The following is a 21,878-nucleotide window of genomic DNA, read 5'->3' as shown; positions in this document are numbered from 1 at the left end:
ACTTGTATTGTGGAGCACATTTTTATTGAACTTTTAAACACGCATTTGGATGGTTGTTCTCTGTATCTACACATCAAGAGGTGCAGTGATTTCAGTGTTTAACATCCAGGCTTGTAAGTGAGTCAGAGAAATTTAGTTTAATTCTTTTGTTGTTTGGTTTATAGCTTGTGTCAGATTTTCTGACAGTATTTCTGGCTTCTGAGTGCTGCACAGTGTCAGTTCATCGGTCTTTGGTTTGCAGAGCTGCATCAATCTGGAAAACCCTAAATCTGTTAGATGAGGGTCCTGAATGGTATGTTGACTCCCTTCATTTGCTTCTCATAATCTTCATCAAACATCTTTGATTGCTCGGGTGTGAAATGGTTTGTCCAATCGCCTACTTCACCTGTAAAGAAAGAGATATACAGTAAAAATTAATAACTCTATGTTGTAATTAGCAAATAACTGAGAAGTTCTTAAATTATTTTCCTTAAAAGCATCTATTGTCGAACATCACATCAACTAGCAATTATTTTCCTTATCGATTAACATGGCAACTATTTTCTTGATTAATTGTTTAATGTCAGACAACAGACATTTTCTAAAGAAATTTCAAGAGCCCCAACTGATATCTTCAAATTGCTTGTTTTTGCTGGAAAATAAGCCAAAAACATAAAGAAAGTCTAATTACTATCGTACAACATAGAGGAAGAAAAGCAAATGTTCACATTTTTGAGAAGCTGCAACCAATAGATTTTGGGCATTTATCCTTGAAAGATTATTTAAAAGATGAAACACTTATTAAAATAACCTTATAATTAATTGACTATATCAATACAGCTATACTGAGCCTAAAACAGGGCAAGAGGCAAGAAATCCAGGAACCTCTAGGGGGAGCCACTGTGCTGTACAATGTGAAGTTGAGGCAGAAGACAAATCATAATACAATCAATATAAACTTTGATTCTGCTGAGCTTTCATTGACAGAGAGGTTTTACATTACATAGTATTCGTGGTATTTTGTCAACCCTCCTTGCTGTGTGCTCACCGGAGTGAGATGAGGTGTGATACTGTATTCACCCAATGCAGATCGCTCATCCCAAATTTGAAACCTGGGCCTTTAACTATTTGGATCAATACCTCTTTTCTAGACAAGACTAAGAGCAGATTGATGCACCTTTTCTCATGAAGGGAGAGATGGACTGATCAAAAACAGGTGCTGGGACGCAGGAGTAGTTGGTCATTGGGTTCTCCTTCATGTTCTTAAACGACGTGAGCTCCACGATTTTGCTGATGACCTCATCAGAGACCGACAAGTCCAGGTACCTCATGATGCGCTCCACTTCACGCCGAGGATTCTGGGGGTGTAAACGTGATGGTAGGAGTTTGTACAACATGCTTTGGTAACACTTGATCAATAAAATATTAGAAAGATCCATATGTTACCTCTTTCATGTCCTCATAGAAGAGGTAAAGGATGTTCCTCTTTTCTCTCTCAGCCCAGTAACCTTTCACATGGTCATACCAGGAGCCCCATGACACTGTAGAAAGGTTTAAGGTAGAAGGTTTTATTCATGTTAAATTACTTGTTTTTATAGATAAGTTATTAACTCTTAGGTTGCCAGTTTGTGAAATATCTGTTTGGCTGTGTTTCTATCGTGAGCTCTTTAATTCGCTCCCTAACATTTATTCCACTTACCTTCTGGGACGGGGCTGCAGGGAATCTGGACCAAAATCCATTTATTAACTACTTAATATTTTACAACTGCTGACTGATTTATAACTGCTGATGTCTCATTTATGTTTGCTGTTGGCGGATTAGAAAGTGAGAAAACTTTTAACTGCAGAACTGATGGATTATTACAAAGTTAGAAACCCACAGGTATCTATTAATGCATTAATAACATTTATACTTGCAGATTTGGTGGGTTATTAGAAAGTGAGACACTTTCAAACTGCAATTACAGATTTTTTTTTCTTTTTCCACTTGGGGGAAGAAGAAACAAGCTGTAAACAAGAACTGACATATCACCAACAGCTGCCTATTTACACATCCAACAGTTATGGATCAACATTAATATTTATGTGGAGTTGTGTTTCTGGTCACGAGACAAATGTAATGTATTCACTGTCTTTTTAACTCTATTTTTGGTCTCTACCAACTCCTGAGGAAAATAAGCAGCTAAATGCTCCACTATGTTCAGTCGCTAACTGTCTGTCTTCAGTTTGGTGCTGAGCAGGTTTTGCTATTTTGCTGAAAACAGCCTCTGTGGTCACAAACAAGGCTACTAGAGAAGTGAATGAACAAAAGTTGTAACATTGTAAGAGAAAAACAAAAACAATGAGCTGAAAGCGGGTAAAATGCTCCTTAGAGCTGAGAATATAATTCTCTGTAGGGTTAGTACTAGGAACAACATACAAGTATCCACATTGTCCACTGCTAACACAAAAATATTACATTTTAATAAATCATAATAATCCAACAGTCTGCAGTTGCAAATGTTTATACATTGGTGATAAATAGATTTTGTTCCAGGTGGTTCCACTGGAGCGATCAAGTTCATATTTCAGGAACACCAGTTGAAGGGATTTTTCACAATGTGCCAACCTAAAAGATATTCTTTAACATGACGAACTCTTATAACTAGTCTGTGAAGGATTAGAAAATTATTTATTAACCAGTAATAAAGCCATTTGTTACAACTTATAAACCTTTAAAAACAGTTAAGTCCCAACTAAAAAGACAAAAAAGACATCTGTGGCAGTAAAGTAGCAGTGGTTTATTGATGGCAACTGGACACCAAAGAAGAAATAACTAATCTTAGGCTTAAAAATGTACCAGTTGAAATTCTTTTGTAAATCTTGAAGGAACATTTTTTTCTGATTGGCATTACTTCCACTCTACCGCAGGGTGCAGCTAATCTTGGTCACTGAAGCATACCAAATGTCTCATATTCTCACAAAAACTGTGAGATAAGGAAACTAAGTTGTCATGGATCACAGAAGTCACCAACCACTTTTTAGAAATAATTGTCTTTTTAAATTTGCAAGAACCTCAGGCTGGTGGAGTATACCAGTTACAATGACATCAATTATAATAATCAGTTAGCTGGGAGGTAAGATGACACTCAGGAATTTATTTTAATCTACTTACACTCTCCACACATGAACTTGTGGATGTAGCCCTCCCAGGGCCCCGGCTCAGGCTGGGTCAGATTCATACAGTCAAAGTGGTAGTAGCTCACCAGGTTGTCTTTGGCATTGCGTGCCACGTAGATAGCCTTTACACACGATAAGGAGGGACATGTAAAACAGGATTTACAACAATACAGAGAATGGGTAACTAAATGAGGCAATTGTGGCTATGTATTGTTCACCTCTCACTCCATTCACCTGCAGTGTATCAGGAACCCTTCATCTTAGTACCATGCATTTACTGTTCAGCTTGCAATACAGTTCATTGATTCTACTCTCAGTTGAGTCTGACAGATCGAGTCTTACCTTGCACTTGTTTTCCCAAAATCCAGGAGGCACCAATTGAAAAGGAAGATGTGTCTTTATAAGTCTAGGTGGATCCATAGTCTTCAGAAGATCAAGACCTGAAACATAAATTCAGGGAATATGTACATTATGAAAGTAATGAAACAAACTTTTTATTTTTTTTTTAATTTTTTAAAAGTATTTTTTGGGGCTTTTATTGCCTTTATGATAGAGATAGCTGAAGATAGACAGGAAAGGGGGGCAGAGAGAGGGGATGACACGCAGCAAAGGGCCGCAGGTCGGACTCGAACCATGGGCCGCTGCAGCAAGGACTCAGCCTCGGTACATGGGTCGCCAGCTCTACCCACTGAGCTTACCGGGCGCCCAGTAATGAAACAAACTATAGCTTCTTACCAAAGAACACCCTGTACATCCTGTAGTAAAGATGTATGTTGTCATTTTAGTTAATTTATAACTTTTTAATAGCAAATATCTGGCAAGCAAAAAAAAAAAACATTGTACAGGATTGTACAGGGTGTTCTTTTCATTTGCGTAACTCAATCAAGGAGTATTCACCATCCAACTCTGCAGATCATTGATGATTGCTTCCATTTCCAAAACTGGAAACAGGGGCGAACATCTAGCCTTACAGCTAACCTAGCTCCTACATAAATTGTAGCAAAGTCCACTTACCAGCACCTCTACAGCTCACTTTATGACATGTACCTCATGGTGACATCAGGGCTCTAGGAGTTCACTAGTCCCAACCAAGAAATACTCAAGCACATAACCCCTTGTAAATTGAGCAAGACATAGCCTAATGTGTTTAATTTGTGAGCTTTAGAGATGCTGGTAGAAGGATACATTAGAGCTAAGGAGCTGTTTCCCCCTGTTTCTAGTTGTTTTTATGCTAAGCTAAACTAAGCTAACTGGTTGCTAGCTATAGATTCATATCTACTCGCCCTTTTACAAATGCACTCACGATATCTAAAAATATCAACAACAGAAAAGACGCAGATTTCATTTTTTTTTTTCTGACAAAAGTAACAAATAAATAATTTGGGTAATGCTCAACTTTGCTAAATCTGGAATAATTCAGGTTTCATCTACAGTACCAGTATTGAAAAACTGACTATTTTAACCTGACCACTTCAGTGAAAAACAGAAAATTCACTTGTTTTTATGGTACTCAGAGATTGCAGTGTTTACATGTTGGAGTCTGTCACTCCAGAAGTTTGGCACTGAGTAAACTATTTATGGGTTAAGAGCTCATTGACCCTGATAAAGGCGAAGGAAACAAGGCGTTATGAAAACATTCCTCCAGGAATTGGATTTGTGAGTTGTGACATGGCACAGTCAGACATAGTTGGAGGATGTATTTGAAATAAAATCTTAAGTTTTCGCAAAAGGTAGTGGACACAAAGTGGATATTTTGGACAGAAGGTGCAGAGGAAAATAGGGGGCTCACGTGGAAACAGACTCATAAATACGCACCTGAGGGGATGGGTGGTGGGGAGTTGATCTCTAGGAAGGGACTGCGGACGGGTGTGGGGGCTCGTTTGCAGGCCTCAGCATCTCCATTGTGAAGAAGCAGGTCAATTATCTCCTGGGTCCATGTGGTCCCTTATGTCCCAAAGAGACACACAAGAGTTGAACGAAGAAGAAAAATAAAATGGTGTCTTTTCAACAGTTTTACTGCGCCTACTGTTCATATTGTACATTTATTAGCGTAGCATATTCACATCTACCCCTTACTGTTTATTCTACATATATATTATCACTATACATATGTACATTACTCATTCTACGGCTTTTTGCACTCTTTGCACTGCTTAACTACATTTTGTTTTCTCAATACTTTAGCCTGTGCAATCACAATAAAGTTGAATATAATATTTTACAGAAATTAGAAATGTCCCTCTATGAGGATTTTAAACTATTATGTGTTATATTATTATATTGTAATTTATGTTGCTGTTGTCAAGGTGGCGCTAATTTGAACTCTTTTACATACTGTTGGGTATTGAAGTCCATAACAATGCATCATATATATATATATATATATATATATATATATATATATATATATATATATATATGCAAACTCAATATTTTGCTCTGATATATAGATCAGTCAAAGTGTTAAGTAGCAGAAAATGTACTGTGTGAACACTAACAGAGCTTCAACATAAAGACATATGACACAATGAACATATAAGATCTAAAACTGATTAACTACTTGGAGATATATGTAGTATATAGAATAGAAATGCATGTATAGGTATATACATATAAGTAAAAAAGTCAAATTAAAAATGGAAATGGAAATATAATAAGATAATAAGTGAATGTAAATGTAAACATATTCCACAGTATATGCTGACAGAAATTAGATAGTAATGAGTTTTAAGACTGTGGTGTTGCAGAAGTTATACATTATTAAAAATAATGACTGAATAATGACAAGAATAGATTTACTGTATATGAGCACAGCTGCATGAAGCACCTGTCTGAGTACCTGCTTTGGGGTAGGTGGCGATGAGGAGGTCTGAGGGGTCAGGACGGAAAGCCCAGATGGAGTCCCAGTTGTTGGCGATGTAGCTCATGAGAGGAACTCCTCTGACTGGGATGAGAGGGAAGCGAGTGATGGAGGCGCTGGCCTTCTGAATGGCTTCGCTGTAGGAGATCTCTTGCTCCCCTGACATGACTGAGTTTACTCACAAGTTACAAGTTTACTCAAGGAAATAACGAATCAGAAGCCAAAAAAGGTATGCTGAAAATGGCTGTAAAATGGCTCAAACTAAGCCAGCACAGTGGTTTCCCTGAAGTCCTGTCCTCTGCAGCTCCTCTCTCAGCTGGCTTTTGGTCCTTTGTCAAACATTCACAGCTGATTAGCTTTCGTACACCAACTGTGAAAATCTCTTCCTGCTTGATTGTCAGACCCACAATCACTGCGCATACATCCTCGTCATTCTTTCATTATCTCCGCCTTTTCTGGGTGGGAATGTTTTGGCTTTGTCTCCTCTTGATTTCTTGTGGTTTCCAGCTTAATCCTCTCAACAAACATCTGAATCCAAAAACCGTCCCTCCTGGACTCCCAGCAGAAGCCTGAGTGCTTCAGTCACTCTAAAATGAGTCCCTTTTCTCCCTCCTTCTATCTTTGTAACCTGACTGTCTGAGTGCTTGTACCAGGTTCTTGTCTGTCTGCGATCACAGGAACCTGCACAGGCAGACCTACACTAAAGTGCCCTTATGTAACATTCCTAGTTACGTATGAATTCCACTTTTGCTCACATACTATCTGCTTCCTCTGTAATTTGAGGAAGGGACCAGGGCGGGTCTTACAAGACCTCTACACACCACAGAGAGCTAAGCAATAATCACACATAAGTAGTACAAAAGAGAAGGATCAAAGCTCAGCAAATGCTTACGTTAACACGGTATTATTTCACTCATGCCACTTGTGCTTCTTGCTCTATTACCAAAGAAAATTGTTGAATATTTTCAATATTCATTACCAATAAAAAGCTATTTTTTTTATGAGACACAGAAAATGTGTAGACACTCTGCTGCTAAAACATACTTTTGGACCCAAACATTTGAAGCCAAACCTAATAGCAGTAAAAGATGGCTTGATAATGGTCTGCTATTCTGAATGCTCAGTTCAGCCAGAAGGTGCTGTTTTGAATAACATTCCAGGATTTCCACACTCAATATCCTGCCAGAGGAAACAATATTTTCACTGAAAATAAGCTCAGCCTGACAATGAAACATTTCACAATGGACAGACTCCTCTTTAGAAGTCAAAAGACTGCATTTGAGTAAATGTCTTTTAAAGTTCAGAAACCCATTGGAATAAGTATGAAGTTTAAAGCTGCCAGAAGGATAACGACTTCATTTTGAATATATCCGTATTATATTTGAGATTTGATCCATGTAGAGAGAAAGGAAGAAAAAATTGGAAGGTTTCCTCAAACAGACAGACAGAGCTGAAACTGAACAGTAATGACTGAAGAAGCTAATTTTGTTTTAGTTTTGTAAAGAAAATGAGAGTGAGATCACATGAGGAAATAGGGAAACAAAAAGCTTTTCCTCACAGAATTTATGCTCCAAAGAATACACAGACACATTGTGTTAGAGGTTATAGTACAAAAGGTAGGTTTATAGCATCAGGTTTACAGTTTATCAACGTTTACAGCAGCAGCCTCCAGTCGATTGATTGAGAATGGCAAATTATGTGCTTTTAGCACCTTATTTGAAGCAATAGACACATATCTGAGTTACCAACACAAAGAAATGGGGGAGGTGCCCCCATGTGACAAAAACACTACAAAAGTGCCCTCTTAGATGCTCCTATGGTAGAAAAAAATAAAGTGCCCTCTTGGATGCCCTTCCAGTAGACAAGCAGAGGTAAAGTGCTAATCAAAACAATGACTAAGCTGTTGTACTTTATTATTTTATTGTGGACAGCCTAAGTGCAAGCCCTGTGCAATACCCATGCTGTCTGATCAGCATCTTGATATGCCACACCTGTGGTGGATGGATTATCTCGGCAAAGGAAGTGCTCACTAATACAGATTTTGACAGATTTGTGAACAATATTTAAGAGAAATAGGCCTTTTGTGTACATAGAGAAAGTCTTAGATCTTTGAGTTCATCTTGCGTTTATAATTTTGTTCAGTGTAAATGGTTGCACAAAGCTGTACAATAAACATACCAATTTGCTGTAAAAATCAGGTGACAGGTAATTTATTTCATAACTGGCATTAAATTCTCCTTCTGTTTGTTTCATACATTTCTTTGACATGAAATTTAGATTAATTTTAGAAAACAATTTAGATTTCTGTTATTATAGCATATTGTATTTGTTATTTTTTAATAGTAGCAGTTGAAGTAGTAAAATTTATATTCTTTTTTTAGTATTTGCATGCTTTTAAAGAGGCAATCCACTTATTTTACACATAAACGCCAGTTGACTCATCCTGGTTAGTTCTGTTAAACTGTTCATTTCTATGGCTCTGCGGGAGCTTGAGTTAGGTTTGAGACTCCAGATATTTGACAAGAAATCTGCATTAAAAGCTGGGAGAGTGGAGTTTGAAAGATGGGACATTTAACTGTGAGGGAAGGATAAGCAAAGTCAATATGTTTAATTCATAATAGGGTAGTTTTAGCTTACTGTGACAGGATGTTTACCACTTTCTCTCTCTCTCTCTTGCCCTCTTTTTGCATAATAATTTATTTATCATGTCCATCCCTCTAACCCATGTTTCTTTAAAAACTGACCTGTTTAACTTTCTTACATTTAAAAGCAAAAATTCAATATAAGCAACAAACAAAAGTAAGTAAGAGTACATATGTTACTTTTATCTTTCACTCAAGTCTAAAATGTAACTTTTAGCAGTTAAATAAATACGGGCCCAGTTATCTTAAATTGACAAAGGTAATATAATTGAAACAGGGCTCACCTCATAGATAAGAAAACCAAAGAATATGAATACAAGTATTCTGTTGTGTAGATCTCAAGGAACATTTTGTTCACCTCTGCTTGGCATTCACTGCAGTCTGCAGCCTTGCAGGGTGCTGCTAATCTCATCATGGCCACTGAGGCATACTAAGTATCTCATGAGGAAAAACAGTCAAGAAATGAACTTATTTATCTTATCAGTGTCATGGATCTTAATGTTGCCTAATATTTCTTTTTAAAAGACGTTGTACAAATAGTAAAATTTCTGTTTTACTGGAGGTAAGATTACTCTCAGGAATGTGAAACCTTGCATGAACTTGTGGATGCAGCCACCCACAGGGACCTGCCTCAGGCTGGGACACACTTATACAATCAAAGTAGCTCACCAGGTTGTCTTTGGCATTGCGTGCCACGGACATTCATGATCAGGTTGGAGAGATGAAGGCAGGATTTACACAAACAATGCAGAGACCAGGTAATCTGAAGAGACATGGTGTTGTATTGTGAAACTTGATCGTTCTTAATTAAGGCCTAAGATGTTAATATGGGGAAAAGGATATGTACATACTGAAAGGGTTGAAACAAACATCTGTTCACAAGGTTGAACAATGAGCACAAAGGGTCACTGATTTTCCACCCTCATTTTTCAAAATACACATAGTAATTTCTGCTAATTTGTGCCTGCTAACACCTCTGCAGAGTCCAGAAACAGAAAATAAGAAAAGTGAGTTTCACTTCCAGCAAAACAACTACACAACCTTTTAAACTGCTTTGACCCTTTTAAGAAATTACTGCATTTGCATGCTAAACTCTGTAAGTCAGGCATTTTGGTGCCGTGGGAAGTTATTAGTTATTAGCTCACCCACTGCAGGAAAAGGATTTGTATGTTCTCACCCATCTTTTTAGAAGCATGTGGGCTGAGAAGCACATTTAACATTTAAATTTAAACAAAAGGAGGACATGCTATGCATTTAAAGTTGATATTCTGTAGACAAGTCGCTGGGGGAGGCAGATCTCTTGGGAACGACTGTGGATGGGTGTAGAGGCTTGTTTGCAGACATTACCTTTATCCCATCTGTATATGTCTTTATCTACGGTTCTTTGGGATAGAGCACAATTTTTATCTTTAAGATCCTCTTCATTCCCTATGCTTCATCGCCAAAGTCTGAATTTGAAAACGAACTCTTTAAACAAATACTCCCAGTAACAATCTTCAGCTCCCAGTTGAAGTGTAAGTGCCTCATCCACAGACAGCAGTCCAGAATTTCTATTTCAGGAGAAAATAGATATTTTAAGAGAAAAATTCATAATGTATATATATCATATATATATATTTAAATATATAGAAATGTATCTGTATTGATTCGATTAAGTTAAACAAAATATGCAATGACAGCAAATAAGCTGTGTTAACTGACCTATTTATGGTTTCTGTTTTATTATATTCTTATTTTAAAGACTATTAGTTAATTATTTTCTTTAAGTTTCTCTTCCTCCTCTAGGGGAACAATAAAAAAATGATCCTACCTTATTTAACCTTTCTTTTATTTAGTTTCCCTCTTCGTTGTCTTGTTGTGTTTAATTGTTTATTTCACTCTTGTATTTATTTGTTCTTCTCATATAGTGGTATTCATGGTAATCAACGCTGACTGATTACATACATTTAAGAAGTTAGAAAAAAGCTCTTTCCGCTCTCTTCCAGGTCTTACGGTAGTGACAGAGTAACATCTTAGAAACGGAAGTGGCAGTGACACAACTTCCTTAGTAACGAGAAGCTACCCAGTGGATTTATGTTAGCATGTTTGGCTAAATGCGTCCATAAAAAACGTTTTTCTGAATTACATACGTTAATTTTAACGTTGTTTTATTTTATTGTTGTATTCAATAAATTATATTATTGATGTATTCGTGTGTCCGAAGTTGTAACAAGCAACGTAGGCGAGATAATTGCTGCTAAATGTGAAGTTAACATTAGCTATCTGACGCTACGGTAGCTCGCTTGGGACGTTACTTCGCACCGTTTACCGCACCATGTCTCTGGCGACATGAATTTCCGGCGGTGGTGTCGTTCCGTTCAGATACTTCTCGTCTTGTGTGGACGTTTAGTTCACGCAGTCACAGAATCGGGGGTCACTTCAAGCGTTGATGTCAGCCCCACAGATGTGGAGTCCCTGAGCTCGGTGACCCCGGCTCCGGGCGGTACACCGGCCGTGGACCCCCCCGGTGTCGGCACCACTACGGCGGCCACCGTGGACTCCACCGTGGACCCCACCGTGGACTCCATGGCAACCACGATGGCAGTGACTGAAGCTCCCTCTGCAGCCACCGCTCAGCCTGTGCTCTCTTCAGAGGGTAACTAACACCCGCCTCCTGGGATGTTTCATGTTATTGGAAATATGAGCTGAAACTCTCAGTGCATCATCCTTTGTTTCCACTCTGCTGCAGTCTTTTGTTTGTCAGGCCAGAGTAAAACCTGTTGCCAAGCTGCTACTCAATATGTGGATGTAGTTTTTAAATCAAGTCGTTAATTCGATTTTCTGAATTAATTGAGCTGCTACTGGTTGGAAATCACTGTGATACACTCATGTGATCAAACTGTATCCCACTGTTAATGCAAGAGAGACCCGGTTTGAACTTCCTCATTTATTTTTTGCAGATCTATGGCTGCCAAACAAACCCTATCACTTGTTCTTAGATGCTGCTTAATAATGCAAAACATTGTGCTTTTTAGTAATTTGTCAATAAAACAATCTTGTATTGCTCAGGCTTTAAAAAGTCTGCCTTTGACAGTTGACTACTGAACTTATGAGAGTATTAATGATAAGATTTCAGAGCTTAATTTGAAAAATAAGGTTAACCATGAAATCGAATGTGAATTAAAAACATATTTATATTTATGTAAATATATATAAAGTCCACAAATGCACCTATGCAGTCTCAACTCATTTACAATAATTAGTTAGATCTAGGTTGTTTCCAATAAGATCAATGGCCACAAGTGTTTCTACTATCTCAATAAAACAACTTAAGCTTTAAAATCATTTGACTGACAGTGTATCCACTATTATGTGCTTTTGTTAAACCAGTGAACCTCATACAAGTTGTCCTGTCTTCTCTGTTGTTATTCAGGTTGTCTCTGTGATTTAACCCCTGATTTCTGTGACATCGGCTGCTGTTGTGACACAGTTGATTGTGGTATTGCGAACTTGAGCACCATCTTCACGGGATGTCCACAAAAAGCCATGTAAGTCTTCTGCACATGTTCTAAAGTTATAGCACGTAAAGTGCACATTTTAAAGCATTTAAAAGAGTTTAAACTCTTATTTTACAGATCGGGAGTTTGCATTGAGAAATGGTTGATGTTCAGGGCTAACGTGGATTCCTCTCTTGTCACTGTGACGGACTCCTTGTTTTGTGTCCGGCCTAAAGGTACTCAAACTAATAAGAATATATTCATATACATATTCAAAAACACTACATAAATCATCTTTAAATTAATTAACAATCAGTGCTATCAACAGGGGAGTCACTAATTTCACAAGACCAGTATATAAGTGTCCTCCATTATGCATTTTTTAAAAACCTCTCCCTACAGATAATGCCCCCCCGTCCCTCCCAGCTCTACCTCAGTATCCAGCTTTAGGGGATTCGTACCACTTCTCACCACCAGCACCTACAAGCAGCACCTACAGCAGAGATTTCTACCGGGTAAACATATATTGTTCTTTTAGGGTGCTAGACATAGCTAAAAGTGTATCTTTAATATATGCAGTGTGTATAACACTCTTTATTTTTGTAGGCTGATGATGTCATTCAGACATATTTCTCCAGCTCATCTCTGCGGGGTCTCCTTCGTCAGCCTTCTCCAGGGACTGCAGCTACATTCTGTGTCAACCGCAACCCTGCAAGTAAGTCCATAATACCAAATGGATAAACAGTCATTACGTTGCTTTATGTATTTTCTGACTACCTTATGTTCTCCTTTGCTTGCAGAGTTCTTGAGGTCTGTGTCTCTGTCTTGTTCCCGCACGTTAACTCCTCAGTCATGCACCACAGATCCAAATCTCAACGCCCGCTCCTACTTCTCTGACCTGAGTCTGATCAAGGTCGGTGAATCTGCCTGCACTAAATGCTTTTATGTAGATTACAGGTTAGGATCTCACTGCGGATCAGCTAACGTCAATATTTTTATTACAGATTCCAACAGTCGAGACGGCACAAGTGTCAGACCTTCTGGTAAGTCACTGACTGTACATATAGCCCAAAGCCATACATGGGATTAGCAGAAACACAGCCATTTTGCACTTCACATGCCTCATACAGTTTTCTCCTGTATGTCACGAGGCAAAAATGCAATATAAATATATATATATAAAGCACAAGTCTTGATTGATGAAGCATCCCTTATACTGTTTCTACAGTATGAATAACTGTATCTTTAGCATTTAAAAATATATTTATTAGGTGTTGACAGGCCAGTCTGTGCATTAAGAAATAAATCCTTTATACCAACATTTAATGCCACTTAAAGACTTGTTTTTTCTTCCAAAGTAAGGAACTGTACCAACTCTTGTTTCAGATCCCCGTTACTCCGCTGTTTGACTGGCCTGAGCCGAGCGAACAAAACAACTCCTGTGTCAATGTGGTGAAAAAAGTAAGCAGATGAAAATGTTTCTTTTTTTCTTTTCTTCCCACCATTGTTTCCTAAATCCCAAATTCAACAAACTCAATCCTCCTTTTCCCGATTCTCCCGCAGGTTCAGTATGTCATAGGGCACACAGCCCGAGGGGAGCTCACATATGCAACAGTAAACGTAGTCTTAGCTGATGTGGATCCAAATCAGTTGCTGCTGCAGACGCACTCTGTACAGTTCCAGGTAGCCTGTTGAAGCCACAGATTTCATCACTTAATGGGCTGCAGATTCAAACACTAAGATTATTATAATTTCTCTCTTCCAGCTGGCAACACCCCGCAGCACTCCAGGAGGACCGGCCCCTGCTCTCGGACTTAGAGCGGGATCCCCTGTCATTGGCCGCTTTGACGGTGAAGTGCAGCCTGTATCCTCACAAACAGCATCATAAACTTCTCTTTAAGTTACATTGTCATTTATGCAGCTAGCTTTGAGTCAATCGTACGTCATGGTTCCTTGACAGTGAGTTAGCTGAGCACACTGGGGGTGTCACAGAGCGGGGAGTGTTCCTCTGACCCCAGCAGACGAGCGCCCATCCTCTTCACACACAACACTATCACTGGTTGCACATTCAGGTGAGTCTCTATCTCTAGTTTTAACTGATGTTTCTGACATGAAGAGTAGTGACGAAATATGTCATATCTCTCTCTCTCTCTCTCTCTCTCTCTCTCGATGTGCTCTTTAGTTCCTCATCTAGTGACTGTTCAGAGCTACGTTCCCAGGTTTACGGGATCTTGCAGGGACTTGCTACTCCTGATGTGATCGCCATGAATTCGGGCTCCCAACTTGACTGGACGAGAGTCATCACCCAGGAGTGTCCCGTCAGCCTGCAGGTACAGCTGAATCAGGAAGTTGAAGTATTTAAGCAAGAAAGTTTAAGAACTTTGAATTATCTGAAACTTAACATTGTGGCCATCTGACCGAATAGGCTTACTGCCAGCACTCGGAGGGTTACTTTAAAAATGTAATCAGATACAATTACTAATCACCTGTTAGAAAATGTAGTCAGTAACCTAATCCGAGTATCAGAATATGAATGTAACGTGGCTTGATTACTGTTTGTTACATTTGGATTACCTCAATACTAAAGATGTAAATGAAAACAAGTGAAAATAAATATCAATAAGAAGTACTGATTCAAGCATTTTCTATACAACAACAGAACAATGTAACCTTGTGAAAGAAAATGGAAACAGAAGATCTTTCGCATCAGAAATATGTCGTCTGCTGAGTGTATTTTCAAAGAAAACTTAATATATTTTAAAATTGTAATTCTGCTAAATAATACTAAATGTAACTGTAATCTTATGATGTCTTTTTGTATCCTTATTACTAAACACAGTTTCATGTAATCTGTTATTCCCTAAGCCTGGTTACTGCTGTTTACAGCAGGATATAAAGATCATTAGACCTGAATAAGGAGTTTTTCACAGCTTTGTTTGACTTTGCTATCTTACATGTAGTTGTACCAAAGGTCCAGTCCTATAACCTATGTTCCTCCTATTAACAGTAATTTATTCTGTTCCATCTCTCAGGAAACATGTGAATCAGGGTGCGTCCTCCCCAACTCTCTCTCTATCCGAGTGCTGTGGGCCCGCCAGGGTCTCTTAGACCTTCCCCAGAACTACATTCTTGGAGCCAAATACCTTTTCCAGTGTCAAAATGTCAAGGTAGGCACATGCACTCTCTCATTGTGAGGCCAGCACCTTCTTTTCTGCACAACACGTTTCTCCTCTATGAAAATGTCCATATACTCTCCTCCCTTCTTTATTTCAGTGTCCTATATCGTCCCCTGTTGCTCTAACCACTGAAGTGACGTTTGTCGACACTACGGTTTACCCAGAACCCCCCAGGGGCTTGCCTCAGCCGAACTGGAAGTTTCCATTTGGTTTCTTCACTAGAGGCACTGCTGAGCTGGACGGGCACGTTGTCATTAACGCCAGTGGCACTGAGAAGGTCACATGGAGTTTAATGCTGTTCACAGTAATGTTACTAACAGGATTAGAATTCTTCTAGTGCTAATGCTAATGCTAGTCGGATCGCTATCAGGGAAGTTTCGAGGGCTCCTTATCTTGAGGAAATAGCTGAAAGAATTTTTACTACATACTTTTATTTTGTTAAGCAGTTTTTTTTACAACATAAAGAGTTATATTCTTAAGGAAAAGATTAAAATGATAAAACACTTTAATTTATTCTTTTGTGCGTTTTCAGGAATAAATACATTTTTACAAGACCTTTCACGAGTCATCATTTCACTGAGGTAAAGATGCGCTACTTGCACACAGGTCCTCTTTTCTCTCCTCCTTTTGGTCTGGTTGGCTTCTGTGCCTTTGTCTCTCCTTTTGTCCTATGCAGCGCACGTAGTGGAGGAGATGGACGATTGCAGCTGGAGTGATACCTTGCAAACGTGTAGCAGCACCCAGCTGGAGGATAAAACACGGCATTAGTTGCATATTATTTAGTTTTTTTAATGTGATAGCACATTATTGGGTTAAAAAAGAACAAAAAGTTATTGGTAAGCAATAAATGGACTATACTCTAAATGTGCAGACTCACAGTGCTGGGTCGAACTCTGTCCAAAATCTCTCTGGCTTCGTTCGACAGTGACACCGGCAAAGATATATAGTCCATATCCTGTGGGAGAGACATGTTCTCCTCCTTCTGAATTCTCGCTATCTCCTTCCTCTGTAGGTCGCAGTGACGCTTGTACACAGCTAAATAACAGGAGAAATGTTTTATTGAGAGAGAATGAACTATGTTATAGTAGCTTAAAGGAACAAAGCAACATTTAGAGGCAATGCAGAAAGATAACTTAGCCAACAATTATAATTACCCTCTATCTTAAGTCTTTGTGAGAACTCCATGTAAGGTGAAAGGCACTCTGGGAAGGCAGATGCCAACATTTCAAAGGACACATCACTGTACTGCAGCACATCCATACCACTGGAGAAAGAAGGCACAAAGTAACAGTCAGGACCACGAATCGACCACAGAGGTACTTCTGACTGTGTCATGAAATACTAGTCACTCACTTCTTGGCCTCACATATATGGATGTCGGGCAGCTTTTTTTTCCAGTTGGGGGAGGACAGAACGAGAGACTGAAGGGCCGCCAGTGCTTCATGCAGACTGTCCCTCACTCTCACAGCCTCCTGGTAGCGTAAGGAGGACACACATCCCACCTCCTCAAATCCTGACAGAGGAAATAGTTTATGAGAGGAGAAAAACTAAAGGACAGGAAGCAGAACAACAACTTGTGGACGTGTGGGCTGTATAAGTTAATCAAAAGAGGAATAAGTGGGAGTGCAAGTGTACTCCAGATGAAATGCACACAATAGGGCCAAGTAATGTCAAAATCCAATCTCATGATATACAGTATTAAACTGAACACCTTGATATTAATGTAATGTGCTTATATTTTAAGGAATTACTGTTGAGATATTTTACAAACAGTGTATTTATTTTTTAAACCTCTATAGTAATGCATATGAATACACAACAATCAAAGTAGACATAGAGGTTATCTTTTACCTTGGTCAGCTAGGACAATAGACTATAAAATAAATAAAATGGACATTTGATTGTAAATGACAAAGTACCGGACACTGTGCCTACCTTTCAGAGTGAGGCGGAGGTCAGCGTTGTCCGGCCTTAGAGAGGTTCGAAACTCAGCCCGGCTGGTGAACATGCGGTAGGGCTCTGTAACGCCTCGACTCACCAGATCATCGATGAGAACTCCAATGTAACTCTCAGTCCGAGACAATGTCACTGCAGGCATGGAGAGTGCCCAGCGGGCGGCGTTCACCCCCGCCCACAGGCCCTGCACAGATAGACACAAGAGGTTTCCTCAGTTTTAAATAGTTCCTCTTATTACAGATTATTCTGGTTCAGTGTAACTCATACAGTGTCAGAAAGCTATGATGCCCATGGTGCAGTTCTACACCTTAGATTTAATGTAATTTAATGACTGCCATTCGATTAAAATGTGAATATAAGTCACAATGTTAAACAAGCTGTTTGCATAATTGCAGTGGGAAATAATAACATTTATTAATTCTATAAAAACTATTGATTTGATCTTGGGCCAAGAACATAGCTGCTAGACAATAATCACTGCCACTACAAATAATGGAAGAAAAACTATGAATTGGCATTACAGAAAAGACCCACGTCTGGTCTGTTTCACGTCTGTCCACCCAGCAGAAATACCCACAACACCAGACCTAACTGAATCCCTGAATAAATCATACATGTTGGCAGAGGTGTGTAACCAGACTGACTATAGGCCTGTATGGGTATATTTCTATTAGTGTGTATGTATGTGGAAGGAAAAGTTGTTGTTTTTTTGTTTTATGACCGACAATAATGGCTAAATATAGTGTACAGAAAGAAAGCAGCTACCTGTGCAGCAGCCTCCTCGTACCCCGTTGTTCCGTTGATCTGACCGGCCAGAAAAAGACCTTGGGTGCTTTTCACCTGCAACGCAGGGCTCAGCTGAGTGGGACACACAAAATCATACTGCACACCATAACCTGGAAAAAAAATAAATAAATAACACACATTCATTCACTGTTCAATCCAGATCCATTGACTGCAGGCAATCAAACAGGACTCAGGCCGTGTACCAGGTGTGTGGATCTCTGCTCTGTGCATGGCAGGGATTTCTCTGATGAGGCGGAGCTGGATGTCAGGGGGCATGGTCATGGACAGACCCTGAGGGTACAAAAGGTCAGAGGTCACTCCCTCAGGCTCCAGCCACACCTGGTGCTTTCGGCCTGGAAAGCGAAGCACTCGAGACTCGATGGAGGGGCAGTACCTGTGAGAGACAAGGACTACAGTTAGTACTTTTGAGTTTCAGAAAACACTGTACAGTGTCTAAAATGTACATTGTGAGTCTGTGGGTATGTGTGTACCTGGGACCCTTGGCGTCTTGCTGTATGTGACAGTTGAGATGAAGACTCTCCTGCACAACTCTCTCTACACCGGGGGTAGTATAGGTCAGGTAGCAAGGCAGCTGCTCCTCAGGCTTAAGAAGTGTTTAGTTTCAAAATAAAGTATTCATTAATTAGAAAAAAAACACTGACAATTTCAGTGAGCACTTTTAGGATCTCCTACACTATGAAGTAGGGCTGCACGATATGGTACATAAATAATGTTGCGATTATACAGACATATTATAATTAAGATAAAATTATATTATATTCATATAAACTACTGAAATCATGATGATGTGACATTTGTTGGGGTCCATACCAAACAAACACATCTGGAGAACCACATTTGGAACTACTTGGAAAGGTAACTGTACAGAAACTTTACCTTGCAGCGTGTGTGTGTATTGAGAAAGCTAAAGGGAGTTGGAGGACTGTCAGGAAGGTGAAGGTGAGCCTGGGCAAGGTCTACTGAATCCTTCACAATCCTGGGAGGGGTACCAGTCCTCAGCCTGCCTATCCTCAGCCCCAGCCTCTCCCTCATCGTCCGGGACAGCCCAGCACTCGACGGGGCATCTCCAATCCGACCCCCGGGGGACATGGTTTGGCCCATGAAGAGGGAGCCAGTCAAGAAAGTACCAGTAGTAAGAATCACGGAGCTGGCTGAGATTGGGTCGCTTCCATTTTCTGAGAAGAAGTACAAAATCATAAAATGATTAAGATTTTTTCTGTAATTACACACTTAAATTTGCAATAATGGAAATGCATTTTACTGGTTGCCACAGTTGTTAGAGATTGATATCAGATGTCAAACAAAAGTCTGTCTGATATTTAGGACACATTTGAATCTACTGACCACCTTGATTCTGCATTCAGTATACAGTACGATCCATAATCAGCCACTCAGGCTGCACAGACACCAAATTAAATTTTTTAATAAAGTAATAATTTACTTCAAGTTGGTTCTCTACTAAACTGACTAATAAACAAGTAAAGACAAACTAGCCATTTAAACCCTCATCATAAACATTGGCAGATAGCTCTTAATTGTTCCTGACCTAAACGTATCCCAGTGACTTTGTGGTGTCCAGGCTCCTCTGGGTTTGGTTCTGTGACCAGCAGGTCCTCCACTGAGCCCTCCACAACGGTCAGCCTGGGAGTGGACAGCAGCTCAGACTGAATGAGCAACAGCAGGCAGAACACATAGTTAGTGACATTTTTATTCATTCGCGGATAGAAATTTTGTTCTATTAAAAGGACCAGTGCATAGAATTTAGTGGCATCTAGTGGTGATGTTGCAGATTGCAACTAACTGAACACCACTCGCATCTGCATTTGACGATCTGGGAATGAGAACAGGCTATGAAGTGTGAAGGAGAAACTATGGTGGCCGGTAACCTTGTAAAAAACGTGAAAAAAGGCCCTATCTACGCTCCTAAATGTTACACACTGGGTCTTTAAAAACAGATGATGAAACCTTATTTTATATCTGTGCACCTGAATGAATTTGCGGTAGCGCTCGCGGTCCAGCTGGGCTCTCGGGCCCCACACAGCAGGGCCTTTTCTACGATTCAGGATGGAGAAATGGATCCCAGCCCAGTCTCCTGCTCGACCACACAGCCCGTCCAGAGCATCTACCTCCTTCACCAGCTGGCCCTTCCCTACTCCTCCCAGAGACGGGTTACAGGACAGGGCGCCTAGAAAGAAAAAAAAGGTCATCAATGAAATTGTTAATCAGTTTATCACCAAAACCTTCAAATAAAAAAAAAAATATCTAGATGGACATAGAATCACTTTAAAAGAAGCTCTTCCTCTCACCGATGGTATGTATTTTCTGTGTGACCAGGAGTGTCTCAGCTCCCACTCTGGCTGCCGCTGCCGCGGCCTCAGTCCCTGCATGGCCCCCACCCACAACAATGACATCATACTGCTGACGGGCAATGTGACTGGCATGTCGGGAAACCTGGACCAGGAAACTTCGCAGGGGGGGAAGCTTCTTTGTCAACATGTGAGAAGTACACCTGTAGAGGGAGGGTTACATGGAACATGATGACATTTCTATTGGGGAAAAAACGCCTTTAATCTGGAGTTAAATAGAACTTAGTTCATACTAAGGCTGCACAATTAATCTAAATATTATCAAAGAGCCAATGTGGCCAAGTGCAATATCCAAATCGCAGAAGCTGCAACGGACAAATGTGTAACCAAACAGCTTTATAATGAAGTACTGTAGTGCTGCAGAGGTGCCCTGTCCTTGTTCTCCAGATGTAAATAAACATGTTTGTTTGGTAAAGACCCAAATATCTGTCTATATAATTGCAATAATATTTTTTACCATATGGTGCAGCCCTACTACAATCCAATACCACTCCATATTTTGATGTTTAAGTTGCCCTAACTACTTTATGTACTGCTGATAATGTACCACAACAAAAGGGCTAAATATTATAAAGGATAACAACAATGAATGAGGAACTATAAAGGCACAAGGCTTAATGATTCAATCACATATGAATCAATCACTACAGATAAAGTTCAGTTTACTCAAATACTATTCATCCCCCTGTGTGGATCAATAAGGTTATCTTACACATTTTCGGTGCAGCTTTACTCTGAATAAAATGAATTTGGACAAAACCATTTCTGTGTAGGTATTGGGACCACAGCATGTTCTCTATTTAACTTTACATGGGATCAGAAGAACATGTAACTTACGCACTACATTTGTAATCACGTCTATAAGGTCTACATCCATCGTCACTAACATACTTACAGTTTCGGCAGGAGATCTTCTGTTCAAATGTAATGTTTCTGACAGAGGAGAGTGAAATGTACGTAAAGATCAAGATCCTTAGGAAATGAGGTTACAAAACTGCTGCCATGTAACCCTAAACGCTCTTTATGGAGGCTGCCATTGCAGTCGTAATAACGCGAATAAAAGCGCACTGACAAAGTGGTTCAGCTGGGTCAGCTCGGTTTGCCAAGGCACTGGCTGTCCTCATAAATTGTAGATTAACTCATGAATGAAATGAAAAAACAAAGCAAGCAGCAGCCGCATTATGCACATGTGAAGCTGGAGGGTAAAGGTGCAATTAATAAACATCAAGGTGACACTTTGTAAACAAAGAAAACAACAAAACAATATTGATGTTTTGCGCGCTGCCACGTGTACACTCGAAAAAACCACCCAGTCGTGTGTTTACATCGGACACAAAACAGCATCAATCAAAATATTGATCAAATCCACACATCATCGCACGTACGCGCGCTCACTAGTAGGTCAAAGGCGCACGCGCACGTCAACGCCCCCTCCCCCTTCCAGCCGGTTTCCAGTC

General features: G+C 39.7%; 3 protein-coding genes across 3 annotated transcripts; 1 reads left to right on the top strand and 2 right to left on the bottom strand.

Moving 5' to 3' along the window:
* Positions 1–2: 2 nt before the first annotated feature.
* sult1st6 (sulfotransferase family 1, cytosolic sulfotransferase 6) lies at positions 3–6,705 on the bottom strand. The gene is made up of 7 exons (XM_051416684.1): positions 5,978–6,705; positions 4,954–5,082; positions 3,481–3,578; positions 3,134–3,260; positions 1,426–1,520; positions 1,157–1,337; positions 3–385 (listed from the first exon to the last, which is right to left on the bottom strand). Exons 1-7 carry the CDS (start codon positions 6,162–6,164, stop codon positions 273–275), a joined length of 930 nt encoding a protein of 309 aa, XP_051272644.1. The 5' UTR covers positions 6,165–6,705; the 3' UTR covers positions 3–272.
* A 3,919-nt stretch (positions 6,706–10,624) lies between these two features.
* LOC127372818 (tectonic-3) lies at positions 10,625–15,846 on the top strand. The gene is made up of 14 exons (XM_051416658.1): positions 10,625–11,275; positions 12,053–12,167; positions 12,255–12,352; positions 12,519–12,631; positions 12,723–12,831; positions 12,917–13,029; positions 13,121–13,159; positions 13,503–13,577; positions 13,680–13,799; positions 13,882–13,980; positions 14,085–14,188; positions 14,299–14,446; positions 15,149–15,283; positions 15,390–15,846. The coding sequence occupies exons 1-14, from the start codon at positions 10,969–10,971 to the stop codon at positions 15,627–15,629; spliced, it is 1,815 nt and encodes a 604-aa protein (XP_051272618.1). The 5' UTR covers positions 10,625–10,968; the 3' UTR covers positions 15,630–15,846.
* On the bottom strand, positions 15,780–21,874 carry mto1 (mitochondrial tRNA translation optimization 1). Its single transcript, XM_051416654.1, has 13 exons — positions 21,317–21,874; positions 20,362–20,564; positions 20,041–20,240; positions 19,602–19,719; positions 18,932–19,230; positions 18,526–18,638; positions 18,238–18,428; positions 18,014–18,144; positions 17,228–17,432; positions 16,646–16,805; positions 16,447–16,556; positions 16,170–16,327; positions 15,780–16,036 (listed from the first exon to the last, which is right to left on the bottom strand). Exons 2-13 carry the CDS (start codon positions 20,549–20,551, stop codon positions 15,866–15,868), a joined length of 2,046 nt encoding a protein of 681 aa, XP_051272614.1. The 5' UTR covers positions 20,552–20,564; positions 21,317–21,874; the 3' UTR covers positions 15,780–15,865.
* Positions 21,875–21,878: the final 4 nt, after the last annotated feature.

The sequence above is a fragment of the Dicentrarchus labrax genome, unplaced genomic scaffold, assembly GCF_905237075.1.
Source record: "Dicentrarchus labrax unplaced genomic scaffold, dlabrax2021, whole genome shotgun sequence".
Lineage (NCBI taxonomy): Eukaryota > Metazoa > Chordata > Actinopteri > Moronidae > Dicentrarchus > Dicentrarchus labrax.
Note: the sequence above shows the minus strand (reverse complement) of the source record. Positions and strands in the feature narration are given on the sequence as shown.

Excerpts from the sequence above, each read along its gene's own strand:
- sult1st6 (XM_051416684.1), bottom strand. The coding sequence starts at position 6,164 with ATGTCAGGGGAGCAAGAGATCTCCTACAGCGAAGCCATTCAGAAGGCC. Across the intron at positions 5,083-5,977 it reads CGCCACCTACCCCAAAGCAG|GGACCACATGGACCCAGGAG; the intron begins GTACTCAGACAG and ends TTGGGACATAAG. Across the intron at positions 3,579-4,953 it reads CCCACCACCCATCCCCTCAG|GTCTTGATCTTCTGAAGACT; the intron begins GTGCGTATTTAT and ends TTTATGTTTCAG.
- LOC127372818 (XM_051416658.1), top strand. The coding sequence starts at position 10,969 with ATGAATTTCCGGCGGTGGTGTCGTTCCGTTCAGATACTTCTCGTCTTG. Across the intron at positions 11,276-12,052 it reads GCCTGTGCTCTCTTCAGAGG|GTTGTCTCTGTGATTTAACC; the intron begins GTAACTAACACC and ends GTTGTTATTCAG. Across the intron at positions 13,578-13,679 it reads GTGTCAATGTGGTGAAAAAA|GTTCAGTATGTCATAGGGCA; the intron begins GTAAGCAGATGA and ends ATTCTCCCGCAG.
- mto1 (XM_051416654.1), bottom strand. The coding sequence starts at position 20,551 with ATGTTGACAAAGAAGCTTCCCCCCCTGCGAAGTTTCCTGGTCCAGGTT. Across the intron at positions 16,806-17,227 it reads CCTCCGCCTCACTCTGAAAG|GATTTGAGGAGGTGGGATGT; the intron begins GTAGGCACAGTG and ends TTCCTCTGTCAG. Across the intron at positions 16,328-16,446 it reads ACAAAGACTTAAGATAGAGG|CTGTGTACAAGCGTCACTGC; the intron begins GTAATTATAATT and ends CCTGTTATTTAG.